At 46.6% G+C, this 15993-nt stretch overlaps 1 protein-coding gene across 3 annotated transcripts in view; it reads right to left on the reverse strand.

Moving 5' to 3' along the window:
* The window catches only part of LOC140256630 (uncharacterized), a 93691-nt gene that overhangs the window by 26227 nt on the left and 51471 nt on the right, over positions 1 to 15993 (reverse strand). For 2 of the 3 annotated variants that reach the window (XR_011904819.1, XR_011904820.1), the window contains exons 5-7: positions 9259 to 9329; positions 3784 to 3924; positions 494 to 677 (exon numbers count right to left, since the gene is read on the reverse strand). Coding sequence is in view for 1 of the 3 variants with exons in the window: in XM_072345282.1 (XP_072201383.1) it covers positions 494 to 677; positions 2023 to 2112 (274 nt within the window). In the remaining 2 variants the exon portion in view is untranslated. Of the gene's footprint in view, positions 1 to 493; positions 678 to 2022; positions 2176 to 3783; positions 3925 to 9258; positions 9330 to 15993 lie in introns of those variants that run through there. The other variant, XM_072345282.1, reaches the window with a different exon arrangement.

Genomic DNA, 15993 nt, shown 5'->3' on the forward strand with positions numbered 1-15993 from the left:
TGGTTACACTTGTGCAAACAATCTGGCACCAGGCAGTGAGGCACACACCTTTGCATTTAATATTTCTATTTTCCCAAGCCTTAACATCAGCTGTTGGCATAAAGGACTGGTTCAAGATGGAAAGCTTTTCTAGAAACTGGCTATTCTTCAAAGGCGTATTTGCTGGATGTTCCAGAAGCCACAATCCAATAAATGCGCAGCAATATTACACTGGGCAAAAATACCGGGGATAAAAGAATAGTGAAAATCCTATTACCATTTTTCATTCCATATTTTTTATCAGCGATCTACATGACACTATAAAAATCCTTGTTGTGGCCAAGTCTGCAGATGCCAACAAGGCTGGCAGTAGGGAACCAACAAGCCCGACTGGACTATCAATACACAGCGATCTGAAGCAGCTGAGAATTGGCCACAGTCCAGGAAAACTTGATTTAAGATTTAAAAAGTCAAACGCAAGGCATCTGAAACAAGAAATGCAGGTTACACTTACAGGATGTGGCCTCGGAAAGCAGTTGCCTTGAAAAGAATTTAGAGGACAAGCACAAGCTGCATAAAAGGACACCTCTGATCCCTCCACAGAAAGGACAGTCACAAACACCAGCAGGGAACGTTCCTTCTTGTTCATGGCTCCAGTGGCTGTCTGCTGGAAAGCTGTGTCCAGTATCTGTACCATCCTTTGAGAAGAAAGAGATAATAAAGAAGAGATTCAGGCAAAGAGGGGAGAATGACCCAGGAGCTGCGTGCTGCGTGCTTCTGCGTGAGCCCAGGCCTGTTGGCTCACTAAAGATGTAGCTGAGAAGGGATCTGATTTCTGCTATAGGTGCTTATATGGGGGAAGGTAATTGTGGGGCAACTGTGGGAGAGGGCTTTTGGATACCATGGTGCCTTTTCTAAGACAACTGCAAAAAGCTGGAAATTAGAAGTTTCACCTTGAGAGAACACCTAACAAACAGAAGTGAAGGCCATTCAGTAATGGAAGCGCTTGGCAGAGAACTAGGTGAAATCACGGGATTAGCTGTTTTCCAGAAGCCACTCTTTCATTTGCCTTTTGGGAGAAATTATATAGGCAGCTAGACAAAACGGGGTTGTTTTAAGCCCAGCTGGTCCCAGCACTGTGCTCTTGCACAACGCATTTGGAGTGGGTGTTTCTCTGTATTTGAGGGAGTGAAGGAAGCATTGCAGGGAGACTCAGGCAGCCTGAAAGACTTAAGCTAGCTGCCTCCAACTCTACACTGTGCTCTGGGGGATGCTTCCACTGCTTAAGCTTTTTGTCCTGTAAGTTATACGACCGTCTCTTCCCAAATTAAGCAAACAGAGATTCCCTCCTGCAGAGCTGAAAATCTCAGTATCAATTTCTCCAGTTCTCACAAAATCCTCACCAGTTCGGCTCTGGAGAAAATGCATAAAGAACCCCTGTCTGCTCCTAGATACAGCTGGGGAGCTCTACAGATATCAGTGAGGTTTCATGGTGTAACAGAGCAGAAACCAGCTCAGCATGCTCATCTTCTCAAGCTAAGTCTGTCCTTCTGTTTCGATAGATTAGCACTTTGCCTGCATTTCTCCCTGCACAGTGATGCCAGCCTGGCCACAGCAACAGTGAGCAGCAAGCAGCAGGAGGCCCCACTCCATCCAGCACCAGCTCCCCGATCTCTAACAGGGGCAGCTTTTGTTCTCTGGTGCCTGTCTGATCTCTCCAGCCCCGTCTAACAGCTCTGCATTCCTCCTCCAGGGCCCCCTCCCCACGTAACTCCATGAAACAGTATATTACTTTTCTATTCCAAATCCAGACCAGGCATCTGAGCAAGAATAAAGAAGTGATCAGTCATCACACTGATGCAGAAGGGTCTTTCTTCTCTCTCACTCTCTTGGTTTTGTAAGCTGAACTGTCAAAAGTGAGAATTCATCTTCTGTTTGAATGTGCAGGGAACACGCAGAGTTGGGCAGTGTGACACAAGGAGTGTATTTTCCATTTAAAATAAAAAAATAATGCATTGAAGACAATAAACCGATAATGCTAACCTTACTGCACATCTCCCTGTCAACATGAGGCCAGAAGCTTGTCACAGCTGTGGGGTGAACTACACTTGGGACCAGCCTGACATGCCCCATGTGCACATCATCTCTTGGCTCCTAAATCCAAAGTCTACAGTGGGAATCAAGCAACTTTTCCAGTTGTAGACTGGATCTAGGGTGGAGTACCAAAAGCAAGTTCCTTCAATAGACCTGAAGTCCGTCCAGACAGCACCATCCCCTCCCTCTGGGGCAGCAGCAATGCTCATCACAGAACAAGCAACTTCCTGATTGCCAAGTAGGGCTTCCCTGAAACAAAATGCATCTCAGAGCAAACACGTTATAAAAACAACAAAACAGGTTGTGCGTGTTCAGATTAACTTCCCTTAGCCATTTCCAGCAACGAGATGCAGGTCTGATGGGCGTCCTCCAGAGTCCTCTCCATCTACAAGGGGTTGTGTTTTACTCAGGGCTAGGATGTTCCTTCTGAAGCAACTCCTGACCTTCCTGCATGTAGGTCCATGCCACAGAACTAGATTCCTTTCAGACAAAACTAAATGACAAGATTTGCTTCAAAAACTCACCTAGTGTGTCCCAGTTGCTACTGAATGTTCTGAGCCACAGGGCCAGATCAGAGCTAGCGGATCCCCCCAGAATGCACGTAGCAGACCAGCACCAACTGCTGCATTCCCCACATCTGCCCCTGCTGCACATTGCTGCTTGCTAATGTGAGCACAACCACTGCGAAGCCTCTCAAACTCCCCAGCAGGCACTGCAGCTCTGAGAACAAAGAATAGCTGGGGTTGAGGTTTAGGTAGAAAACCATGTATTCTCTCATGCCAGAGGCACTAAAGGAAACAAAAGGGCAGGTGAATTCCTGTAAAGAAATTACCAGCACGATTAAGGATTAATAATTATTTTTGCATCTGATAAGGTATTGTAGCATTAATTTCCTGTAACCATTTTCTCTTAGGTGCTGTGTGTACAACCAAATTCTTTTCAGGATCACCTCAGGAACATTACTGACATGCTCAGATGACAGCTTCAGTAAGGTGTACTCATTCACCAGTTATTTTCCAATTATCATGTAGCTGTGGTGTGATGAGTAATCTTGTACAGAGAGAGGAAACCTTAATTTGACTGCCCTGAAAGCAGGTTACTGTGATTTCTAATGAATGTCAAACAACAGCAAATCCTAACCGACCAAAATGGAAGGTAACTGGCTAGTGTCATGTCTAATTTCTCTAAACAATGGTATCATTAAATCCTCCTGCTATGGCTGATTTTGAATTGTCAGTGTGAACGAGTTATGCCTCCTACAGAGGGATCTCGTATTTCTTCTCTGGTTGTATCTTTGATGTATTCAACTTTATGGTTTCCATTTTAATATTTGTGCCCTTCTGTTAGTGATGACAGATGTCTGGAGATTTGTGGCTGAGCTTCTTGGTGGCAGAGAAATCAGTAAATGTGGCACCTGGGTATACTATCAGATGAGCGGGTCAGCTTTAAATGTGTACTCTAAACAGGTGGTGGATAGCCCTAAAAGACTGCAGAAACCTCAGTCCAAAAGATTCCCTCTTATCTCAGGAATGAATGCTGCCCCAGCAACTGATTTAAATCAGGGACCAAAGAGAGGAGAAGCCACTCTCTTGCTGTTTTCACTCTTCCCTTACTCAGCCACCAGTTATAGCGCATCTTCCAAAGACTGCACGTTTTTTTCCACAGAAAGATGAGTGTTTGTAGCATTGGAGCAGCAAGTCATCACATTACCTTCAAAAACTGGTAGCAAAGCTGCGGGAAGGCACTGAGTTGTCTGCTGGACAGCTCAGCAGTCTCCTGCTCAGTGGAAGAAGAAGCACGTTTCTTGCCCAGACTGGCACAGCGTTGCTGAGACCTTGTAATGAGGAACAACTAAAAGACGAGAGCCAGATGAATGTGAAGCTCAGATGATGGCTATGATAGGAATAAAATGTATACAGCCAAGCACGCAGATACAGCTACGCTTCCACACTGCTGTGTATTACTATTGGCTAGGAAGAAAACATGTACCATCTCTTCCCAGTTCACTCATCTAGCATGTCAGCAGGCTTGCGCCAGAACAAGTCGTTTTTGTTCCTACCCGGTTCCTCCTCCTTTATCTGCAGGTAATCAAGAACAGCTGCATGCTTAGGTAAGCCCTGACTCAGACACATAAATATAAATTCTCTCAGATATAATTGCTACATCAGCTACAAAGAGAATACATATTTTATATCCTACAATAAAACATGGCCCAACAGAATATGTATTTTATATACTACAATAAAGCATGGCTGCCACCAGAACTCTCCAGCAAATGCTGCTGTGCAAACATTTATGGTGCAAATGCAGTAAGAACCCAAATAATCCCAAAGGGAAAGGAAGGTTCTCGCTCCTCCTGCTGGTCACTCCTCACCCCCATTCCTCCACCACACCTTGTGATACCAGCTCCATCTCCACCAACAGCACTGCCTCTCCAGCTCTTACCCCCACTTAAAGGCACTGTGACTGCCATGGAAAGATCCTGGCTCAGTCAAAATCATATTGAGGTTTTGAGTCTACTTACAACACTGAGCAAGATTATACTGTCAAAAAGCAACTTCTTTGCAAAAAAAGACTTCTAAGCCTTGTGTGATCCCATTGGCTTTGTATCATCTGCATAACCAAAGATCCTGCATACTGTGCTGTTGCATTCATCTTTAATAACACTATTAAAAAACATCAGAAGAATTTGCAGGTCTAAGTGCCCCGGCCGCATCCTCGCTGACTCCCACTGTTCACCCCAAGCCATGACTCTGTCCTCTGCCTGTATTTCAGCCTTTTTGATCGTGATTTATTTTAACCTACATTTAGAAATCATCATGCAAAATTTTGTTCAAACAGTCTGGAAGACCAAACAGATTTACGCTACCTAGACTGATAGTTACCTCATTAGCATAAGGGATCAAATCAGCCTGACATGACTTACCTGCAATATATCCGTGCTGACTCACGCCTATTACAGTAAATTTGTTCCTTCTAAAAAAATCAGCTGCAAACCGGCTGTAAATGAAGGCAGCTCAAAGGCCTCCCTGAGAACAATGTTTATCTTGAATCTTTACTGTTGTGACGGAGCACACACATTTTCGCATCATTTTAGGAAAGGACCAGAAGGTGTTGTACAATTGGTGAGAGAATTCTCTCTCCAAAGAGGGCTGCTACAGTCAAGGACGCTTGATTTATTTCACAGAGGCTTCAGCAGACAGAATTAAGCCTTCTATGAAACACTCAAAATAAGCTTTTTTCTGATCTGATTTTCTGTGGGCCCTGATGAAGCACCTTATGTAAGGACCTAATGTAAGTTCCTTATGTAGGAACATCAGTAAGGTCTTCCTTCATAGTTCCTAACCACAACACCACCCTCTACATCAAACAGAACTATTTAAAAAACAAGCTTTTCCATAAGCTATTTTCACTGTGGGAAGAACTTCCTGACACATAAGCTAAATCTTTTCCCACCCCAATTCAAATGCATCATTTCTTGTCCTACCCCAGTCTGACAAGAGACTCAGGTACAGTGAACGTGTTTTCATACACCAGGCAGAAAGACCTGTCGTTCTTTCCTCTGGGCCACAGAGGACTTTCTCTCAAATTAAAGCTCCACTTCCCCTGCTCCACTGTCTGGTTGGGGCCTATAGACTGGGCAGACTTCAAAATCACATTGAGGGATCTTTGCTCTAGCAGGGCTTTTGGTGGAATCACTTCTTGGGTTTTTTTGCAGGAGAGATTTCCTTGCAGGCACTGAGCTTAAGACCAGAGAAATGAAGTGCACTGACACATTCGGTCAGAACGGGCTTTCCCTTCTTTTCCTGTCTCTCCCTGGCACCTCTTCTCCTGACCCAAACAGGAGCTCAGGAGGCCTCTTCAGTTCCTCTGGGTATACAAGATTGTTTTTAAAAGGCCCCTCACGATGTTGTGTAGATAATAATGAGCTTCCTTCCATACAGGGTTTGCCTACATCTAAATGCTGTTCAGACACCAAGAAATGCCGGCAAGGATTCAGACTGATGCAGCAGCCTGAGGTGTCATTCCAGCTGTGTGTTGACTTCCTCTCACAGCCTTCCTCCTCTTTCTGCTCCTGTCTGCTTTCTGTGCTTAAATCCTGAACTCTTCAGAGAGAAGAAAAACTCCTCTCTGAAGAGGAGGATCCTCTGTGCAAAGATACCTAAATCCGCTTCTTAAGAAAGAGCACAAACCACTCTTTACATTAAAATGATTTTCTTCCATAGAATCATAGAATGGTTTGGGTTGAAAAGTAACTTTAAGATCATTTAGTTCCACCCCCATTGCTCTACGCAGGGACACCTCTGTGTAGCTCAGGTTGCTCACAGCCCCATCCAGCCTGGCCTTAAGTGCCTCCAGGGAGGGAGCAACTGCAGCCTCTCTGAGCAGCCTGTTCAGTGTCTCACCACCTTCATGGGAAGAAATTCCTTCCTAACATCTACTCTAAATCTACCCTCTTCCAGTTTAAAAACATTTTCCCCTTGTCCTGTTGCTATCTGACCTTGCAAGTCCCTGCCCAGCTTTCCTGTAGGCCCCCTTCAGGTCCTGGAAGGCTGCTATAAGGTCTCCACTGAGCCTTCTCTTCTCCAGGCAGAAGAGCCCGAGCTCTCACAGCCTGTCCTCATAGTGGAGGTGCTACAACCCTGATGATCCTCATAGCCCTCCTATGGACCTGCTCCAACAGCTCCATGTCCTTCCTGTGTTGTGGGCCCCAGAACTGGACGCAGTACTCCTGGTAGGGTCTCACAAGAGCAGAGCAGAGGGACAGAATCACCTCCTTCAACCTGCTGGTCCCACTTCTCTTGGTGTAACCCAGGATACGGCTGGCCTTCTGGGCTGCAAGCACACAAGCTAAATGAAAATTTAGCTAAACGTTCAGTAGAGATTCTACACAAAGGACTTAAAGAATGCAGAAAGATGATTTGGGAGCTTAGCACCCATGCCAGCATGTTCATTTTTGTCTAAGGAAGCATTCTTGTATAGAACGATGCTTACGAAGGTCCACGCCACAGGCAGGCTATTGGGTAATCTGTCTGTTACCAGCTGAATCATTAAATTACATTTCTAATTTCAACTGTTCCTCAGCACTGGGAAGCTACGTGCAACATCCTGCTGAGGGCAAAGTGAGTCAAGTGGTTATTAAATGGTCACAGTTAAGAGGTAGAACAAAGGTTCATTAAAGCAAGCTCAGAAAACCAAGCCTCTTCCACTCCACAGTAATGCTCTGTGAAGCTTCCCCACTGCTTGGCACTGTAAGACAATATAGCCAGAGATGATATTTTTTTTCCTCCTATGTATACTCTCATTTGGTTTCTAAGGGGGGAAGAAACTTTTCAAACTCTTAAAGATTCACCTATCGTGTTCTAAAAGAAATAAAGTTAACAGTTACGTTCACCGAGGCAATCCGAGCCTGCTGCGTTGGGTGAGTTAATGGAGTGGGTAAGACGTGTCCTGGGGGAGGAAGAGGAGCCAGCTAGGCTTATCCCTAGCTAGCCAGCAGCCTCCATTCGGCACAACTCTCAAGGGTGTGACTAAAGCTGAAGCACATACTTAAGCATCATTGACTTCAAACGGTTTTAAACACACATTTAACATTAGGCAGAAGCTTTGATAATTTGGGACCTTAGTCAAATCTGAAGATCCCCCAGGAAATGAGGAGATACTGTGGATGTTTAGGTCTGGCTCCAAGCACAGGATACGTGTGGCACTCCAGGTTTAACTAACTCCCTTAGTTAGCAATAACTTGCAGAATACAGCAGACTACAGAAACTCTTCCGTTTCTTCTTGATCAGCACCATCAAAGTCATGACAATGCTGCAGGAGCTGCTCACCTTTCATTACATGTGATCACTGAAGCTAGCCACGTACTGTATAATTAGTGAAAAATGAATTATTTAAGTAACTTGCATTTAACAAATAGCACCAGCGTTCTGATTGCAATTCAGTATTCATTTGCCATAAAAAGGCCTTCTTCTGATGCAGGAAATGGATTTTTCTGCTTCTAAGACCTTGCCAAATTGAGAGTTTTTCCTGGGTTTTTGCACAAAAAGTCCTACATTCTGATACAGGTTTGAGGGTCAGTGGCCATAAGGTAGCTTATCAGACAGTCTGACCCCTGAGCAGGTTCCGAGATGGATTAAACCCAGCTGTGTACTGCTGTGAATGGAGGGAAAAAAAATGGGAAAATGATAGGTTTCCTCTCATGTGACAGAGATCTTGTTTTTCTGTCGTTTTTCCCCTTGTACATTTCCATGGTTTTGTAGACAGATAATTACATGCCTGATGCAAAGACCAGCCCTCATAGTTCCTATTTCAGAGCTGACAGGATTTAGTACCAATTTTATCACAGTAGACACTCACAGCCAGTATGAACATAGCTGGGATGCAGCTGGGGTGCAGGAGGGAAGAAGAACTCACTTGGCCACCTAATAAAGGCTTCTGAATGGGAGACCTGGAATCAGACATTGAGTTACAGCTCTTTCCTTTAGATTCACCTTCTAAACATGGAAGAGAGAGATACAAAGCCATGCAGAATGCAGAACTGAGCTATGTTCTCCCAACACAGAACAGGGTTGCAATACCATCCCAGCTCACTTTCAGTTAGCACACCTGAGCAGAACTGCACCCCAAGTAGTGAGCCTGCTCTCTCAGGAAGGTAGTGAAGTGGGGTGAACATTAATAGCCCTCAGCTTGAGCCGTGTTCTATCAGCCAGCTCAGCCCTGCAGCTCCTGGCACTTTCATCCTGGCATCAGCAATGGCAGAGGTGCTCACTCTGCCTGTCCTCCTGCCCAGACACACTTTGCATTTCTCACAGAGCCCCACAGCTGTTATCAGCTGTGACCTAGTGAGCACAAGTCATTTATGGAGGACATGAGAGAGAAATACCTCTGAACTCAGAGCAACACAGCCCACATGGGGGCTATCTTGCAGCTTCCTGCAAAGCATCTGAGTGAACTCTGCTAGGGAGAAGAGGAGAGAAAAGCAGTGCAGAAGGACTACACTGACACTTGAGTCAGGAAGCTGGCCCAGAAGATTTGCCGCACTGTCATTAGCTGGTCTGAGAAGGTCAGAGAGAGAGCCACGCTGTTAAAGACTGCCAAAACCAGGTGTCAGTGAAGAAATGTGACAATGGGAGAAATAAGTAGAGTGTATGAACACCTGGATTAACAGCAGCTTCCACTCACCTGGTGTTGAATCTCCCTTTAGGTCATCATCGCCAGCAGTGCTCAGCAACAGCAGCATGCCATCCGTGGGCCTGCAGCACAAACAGGACAAATAAACCTTCCAGATAGATGTGAAAGAAAGAGTGAAAACAGCTTTGCAGGTTTTCTAGTGGCAGAACAGTCAGTAGAGCAACTGATATCCCCCATACAGAATCCAGCGTAATGGATGGGATAGGTCCTGAAATTACCACCAAACATTGCCCTAAATCATACGTGTTTTTAAGGCTTTCAGTCACCGTAATTTCTACATGCAAGCACCTTTTTCTGAGCAGGCCCTAGACAGAACAAACCAGACATATCTAAAACTGCTCCTTTGAAGCTCCAGCACAGGAGGCCGTCCCCCTGGAAACCTGCTCTCAGCATCACTGACTGCTTCCCCAGCACCCACTCTATATTTGAGATCCCTCTGGTCTGCTTTTCAGATCTCTTGGATACAGGCACCTCCTGTGTTCCCACTGAGGCTTTGTGCACCCCAAGCAAAACACTGTTCTATCTATCTCACACATGTACATTTTATAGGAGGGAAAAATCATTCTGAGAAGTGGGAAAAAGACACAAGCCTTGCCTCTGCTCCAACCACAAGCTTATACCCACCTAAAGAGCGACAGCCTGAAACCTGCTTTGGATGAGAAGGCAAAATCAGGAGCATCACAACTAAATTGGGATGTCTGGTCACTTCAGCCACACCACAGCTACGCTCTGCTGGCGCTATTGAACCCTCTCAGGCTGCCCTTTAGCTGTGTGTCCCTTTCTAAAACTGCCAGGGCCTTTGTTCCCCTCAAGAATAGCTGCTCGCTTGCGCACACAGAGGCAGGGAAGGTTGGACACCGCGTGTTGCATTGTACTGTCAGGCTAAATAGAAGCTGATGGGATAATAATTAATTGCAGTCTCCCTGTAATAAAAGACAAGACAAAGCAAGAGATATAAATAAAATCATCAAAGCAACTCACAGAATAGGAGCTGTGTCTGCATCTTGTGGGCAATTTACAAGCCAATGGAAGGTTGGGAACCCAAGGACTGAAAAGCAGTAAAAATCTATGGAGCCCTCACAAAACCATGACAGCATCTCACTGATCCGCCTTGTTACCAGGCAGAGGTATAAATTTCCTCAACACCTTTGTTGTTTAAGGGGCTGGAAAGGGAATGGAAAAAGGCCTGAAGTGGGAGTGACCCCGAGCTCACTCGGACCCGAACAGCAGGGAGGTGCCCTCAGAGAGAATAGAGGAGACAGAAGGCACAGAGCCCTGCTTCACGGGCAACAGGCTGCCAGCAAGTGCCGCCAGCCTGAAAACACGAGCTGGAGAGCCCCGCACAGCTTTAATGGAGAAATCTGTAACTCTCTTTATAGCAGGAGGGCTCCTGTCCTTATGGCCTGCACAAAGAAAGCCCTGCCCTGACCCGTCACTTGCCAAAGCCCAGCTGCCTGTTCTGCTCCCCGGCTGTTGTGACTGTCACCTTGCAGCTCCAGGGGAGAGATGCGATGACAAGGCACGGACAGCTGCAGCCTGGACACAGGGCTGGGACAACGAGGAAGGAATCCCACTCCTGCTCCCCTCGAAAAGGAGACAGCAAAAAAATAAAACAGACGTAAGAGGATGGATGCAAAAGCTCAGGAGGGAAAGACCCTCAGTCCGAGGCTCAGCTCCTGTTTAATGCCTAATTCTAACTAAAGTCAGATAAACGATGCCTAAATATCCTCACAGTTACCAATGATATGACTCATCCCAGCTCGCCCAGCTCCCATCTGATCCAATTCAATCTCACGGGCAGAAGTTAGAGAAGAAAATTCTTCGGGTGTTTTCATAAGAGAGAATACGATAAAGCACTCATAGGCATAGGGCTACACTGATGCTGGTGCAATCTCCTTCCTCCAGGAATTATACATTCAGCTCATCTCCATACTGCCATTAATCCCGCCAGGGAGACGCTTCCCTCATTCATTCCCTGAAGTGAACATGGAGGAGAGGAAGAGAAAGCAATGAAGCACTTCCTCTGCCTCTGTGAGAAATGCTTTTCCTGGTAAGTGGAAGCAGAGATCCCAAATCCCAGCTCAGATCTAGGCTTCGTTTTGTTGCTTTTCTCACCCTCTATTTAAAATTCTCCTTCCACAGATTTCTTCTCTGGTTAAATGGAGCCAAGGTAAAGAAACAGCAACTAATTAAAATGAACTGCCACTACACAATAACTCCTCCATGCCAAAGGCAAACATAATCTTCTTCCCCAGAAGGACACACAAGCCCTCAACTAAACAATAACTTCCTTTCTTCCCCGTTACCTAAATAACGATCAAAGCAACCAAGAGAAAAAGTCACCTCCCTTTTCCCAGGCCTGCAGTGCCCTGTCTTGGCACCTCCATGCCAGCATGCAGGGCTCTGTGCTCCTGGGGACTCAGGGAGCTGGAGCTGCAAGCAGAGAGAAGAGAAGGCTGCAGACCACCTCCTGCCTCGTGTCTGCTCACAGAAGAGGTGGCACGCTCCTAGCTGGCTCTGTGCAGAGCAGAGCACTTGCCAGTTTTGGACCTTTGCTCTGCTGGGGATCTACAACTTCTGCATTTGTTCCTGAGCCGTAGGGAGGATCTGGGGATCTGAAGGCACAGTGTTCAGAGACAGCTCAACAGACTAAAGCCACACGAATCCTTCCATCACCACAAAGGCCAGAGAAGGCTCTGTCAACCTGCAGGTAACCTTCACTTCCAAAGTAGAGCACATCCCTATACATGCTGTGTGGGGGAGAGAAAGACAGACAGCGAGTTATGCATGTCCTTGACTCCAAGCTAGCTGGGAGTTGCAACAGAGAGTGGGAGAAAGCTGGAAAACACCCAACTGCTTGTGGGGGCTGCCACCAGCTTCTCCCTCCAGCTTGCAGTCCTTCACTTTTACCATCCTGTTCCTGGAGATCAGCCTGGCTCAGTGCTGCTGCTAGGAAGACGGGGCTGTGGTCAGATCAGTGCTGACATCAAGCCATGTCTGGAGGGCACTCAGCTGTAAGAGAGCCCAACTGGCACGAGGTCCAGAAGCCTTTTCCATCCAGGTTGAGCTGAAAATCAAAGCTCTCCCCGTGGTTTATGCACAAAACGATGGGCTCATCTGCTCCAGAGAAAACCAACTTCATGCTTTCACATCTGCTATAGGCAACTGTATAGACAGAAGTGCCCACTGAGGCTGCATTGTCACGGGGCCGACTACCATAACCTCGGATGTGCACATTGAAGCTGACTCCTGTGAAAGGTCAGATCCCCAACCTCAGCATATTCAGAACAAGAAGAACGTGCCAGCAGGGCTTTCACACAGCTCTCTTTTACTTTGTGGTGTACAGAACAGAAGCACGAAGAGTTACTTACCTGCACTGCAGGAAAGGACCTGACAGCAGAGGGGCAGTAACCTTTTGCTGAAATATAGTAACTTAAAAAAAACATGGTTCTAAAGACGGATCAGATGCTCATCTGATCGCATCTTCAGCCGTAAGACTTCCCCTTAGCAGCTTTTTTACCTGCATCCAGGCAATGGGCACTAGGTTCACTGATGGAGTCATTACTGCACACATGGCTACAACCTGCTCAAGGTAATTCCTACTCAAGGGCAGGGGAGAGGGAAAGTGACAGTATTTGGAGCGGCTCCTGTTCAATTGTCTGGAAAGTGATCGAATGCTGTAGCACTTAGACACATACCAGCAGCAAGACAGGAACAGGTCAGAGGTAACAGAGAGGATCTTGCCACGTGAACACAGAGTTTGAAGAGTAATATTTAACTGTGATCCCATTTAAAGCCCTTTGTACACTGTGAGCACTAGGAACGTGTTCAAGGAGATGCTGACTGCTGTGATGCCAACCACAGCAGCATCCAGACAGGAAGTGATGCCCCCAACCTTTGCACAAGAGGGGAAGAAGGGTGCACGCATCAACTCTACCTGCCCCAATCACAGATCCCAGGTCTGCTTTTGCTCCTCTGATCTCTGCTGCTGGCTGACCACCTCAGATCAGCCAGATGCCTGATATGGGCAGGACCTTGAACCTGTTGCTTTTGTTCTGTTTGCACCATCTTGCCCATCACATAGTTTAGGAAACACAGTGGATTCTGTATGTGTGCGACCACGTGCACACACACATGGAACCAAAGGCAGTTCTGAACCTTTTTATCAGTAAGCAATAACACCTGAGCTTTGCGCATATATTCAGATTATTTAGCAATTAGTAGTTAATATACTCAGTGGGGTTCTTTTTGATCTCCTCTCTTGGATCCTAGAATCCTTAGCATGATCAACCTTAGCATGAGCCAGCACTCCCTGGGAGCCCCCAGCTGCACAGCAGACAGCTAACTACACAGCCATGGCTCCCTGTTTGGATGTGCCCTAATGAGACTGTTCGTCAAGGCCAACAACCAGAAGATCTATAGGTCTATAGGCCAGTTGGCCCGGTTGCTCAGTAGGTGGTTTTCATGGTGTGTGAGTATGCACCTGCAGACCCATAAGAGACAAAGCATACCAAAGGATGACCATGGCTACCTAACCTAGCTGCACTACTAATGCTACTGCAAAAGAAGCGGACTACTGTGTAGTTTATTTATGCTTTGCTTTACTGCATGTGCCCTAAGAGGAAAAACCAGACACCGCTGTAGGATCCTCAGAAGGAAAAAAGCATCCAGCATTGCTCCCAAGCATGCTGAGCTCCTGCAGACAAGTGAAAAACAGACTAAAACTGCTCTAAAATTTTCCCTATAACACACTTTTTACAGCACCTGAGGGGCTGTAGGCCTTTATGTTAATGTTCCACGTGACTTTCCAAGCTCTTTTCTTCACTCATGGCCTCTTGTGAAACAGAGCTGAGCCCCCTGTTCCTATAGAAGGAAGTAGAGGGCACAGACAAAGCCATTCTCCTGAATTCCCCCTTTCATGTTGCAACAACAAAGCAGCTCACAGGGAGCAGCAGCATCCTAAGAGGCTGATCAAGGGCAGGACTGCTAAGTCCTGAGGGGACCTGTCAGCTTAAACTGCTTGAGACCTGCAAGTCCCAAGCTAGTCCTTGCACAGCGTTATACTGTACTGTTGCAGTAGCTCTTCTATTTTATACATACAACACCTTTTCTGACTTTCTTCACGCAGGTTTTTAAGCCTCTGTCATGCCATCAGGTGTGGAAGACTCTGCTGCAGTGTGTCTGTAGTGTTGCAGAGCTATTGTACGAACACGACATCACCTCCTGGCTACACTCCTAGTCCATGAGAAGAGCCCCATGCTCAGAGTACAGGGAGCTTCTATCCTCCCAGTCCAGTGCTGCAGGGATGCACAAACTTCACCATGCCAAGGCCTGGATGCTCCATAAACCCAGTATATAGTGGTGCAGTCATGAAGCCACAATGATCAGAGCTGTGCAGAAGGCACAAGGTTGCCACTGAGGACTGTGGGGACAGAAGTGCTCGACTCACTCAATAAACGATGAAAGTTGCATCTACTCCAGGGACCCTGCTCCAGGCCCCAGGACAAACCTCTTTTCAGCACTGAATGTGGGGAGGACAGCCAGGAGCTGGCTTGAAGGCTGCTTGCACACCGGGGGGTCACAGCTTTGGCTCAGCAGGCCTGTTTGTTCTCTGCCTTGATCTTCATCCCTCAGCTGCATTGAAAGGAAGTTTGTCCGAGACAAGCGTGTATGGCACACAATGTCAGCTCCAAAGCAAGCTGCGAGGAAACAGATTGAGTTCTCTGTGCAAACCAACTGCAAATCCTTTCCTTGGTGGCTTCACTTGTGGGACACTTCAAAGGCACCAAGCATCCACGACGCAGCTGCTGCCCTGGGGAAGGAGTCGTTGAATAGCATCCGTGAATGAGAAGTAAAAATTAAGCAGTTAGATTTGGCACGTGCATCACAATAAAGATCCCTGAATGCTTAGCTTCTTACTGAACCTAAGGCGGGCTGTTAATTCGTTATTCACTTCCCAGCCTGGAAGGAAAAGCATGTTATACCCGAGGGCCAGAACTGATGAACAGAGCCATAAATCAAGCAGTTTACAAGACCAGCAATTAGGAAACAAGCCGACAGAAGGGAGAACTCTGTCAGTAATAAAGCAGACAAACCACAGGATCTGCTGAGTGCTCAAAGCAACTGGGGACATACAGTCCTTTCTACACTCCATGTCTAATTCTTCCAGCCATTTGCTGCCTTTCCCTTTGTCTTCTATTTCCTTTTATTTCCTCTCATTTCCTCTCCAGCTTTTTCTCTGCTCTCTTCTCCCTCTCTTCTGAAAAGCCAGTTCTTCCTGAGAAGGCAAGGACATACCTGCTGAGCAAATGGATGCAACAGCTGCCATCCAAGAGCAGATCTGGCTCCCATGACTCTGCCCTTCCTATATTTCCCACTCCATTTTTGGCTCCTTCTCCTTACCAATTCAAATCCTGCCTTTGCTTTCCCTCCCAGTGCACCAATACAAATTTTGCCCTTGCTTTCCCTCCCAGTACTGCAGCGCTGCAAGCAGCATGGGACACCAGAACAGCCAGGCCCCAGCAGCTCTGCATGCAGCTTAGGTGCATGTACACTAAATCTGAGTGAAGACTATTTAATCCAGCCTCTTGCTTTCTCACATATCACCTTGTCTCTAGGACATCACATATTTGAGAACTGGCCTGTGTTAGCCTTTGGCAGTCAGTATACGCATAAGGAGAAAAAACATGGTGATTTAGGAGCCTTATTTTGTCAAGACATGAGGGA

This window comes from Excalfactoria chinensis, chromosome 10 (genome assembly GCF_039878825.1).
Source record: "Excalfactoria chinensis isolate bCotChi1 chromosome 10, bCotChi1.hap2, whole genome shotgun sequence".
Taxonomy (NCBI): Eukaryota; Metazoa; Chordata; class Aves; order Galliformes; family Phasianidae; genus Excalfactoria; species Excalfactoria chinensis.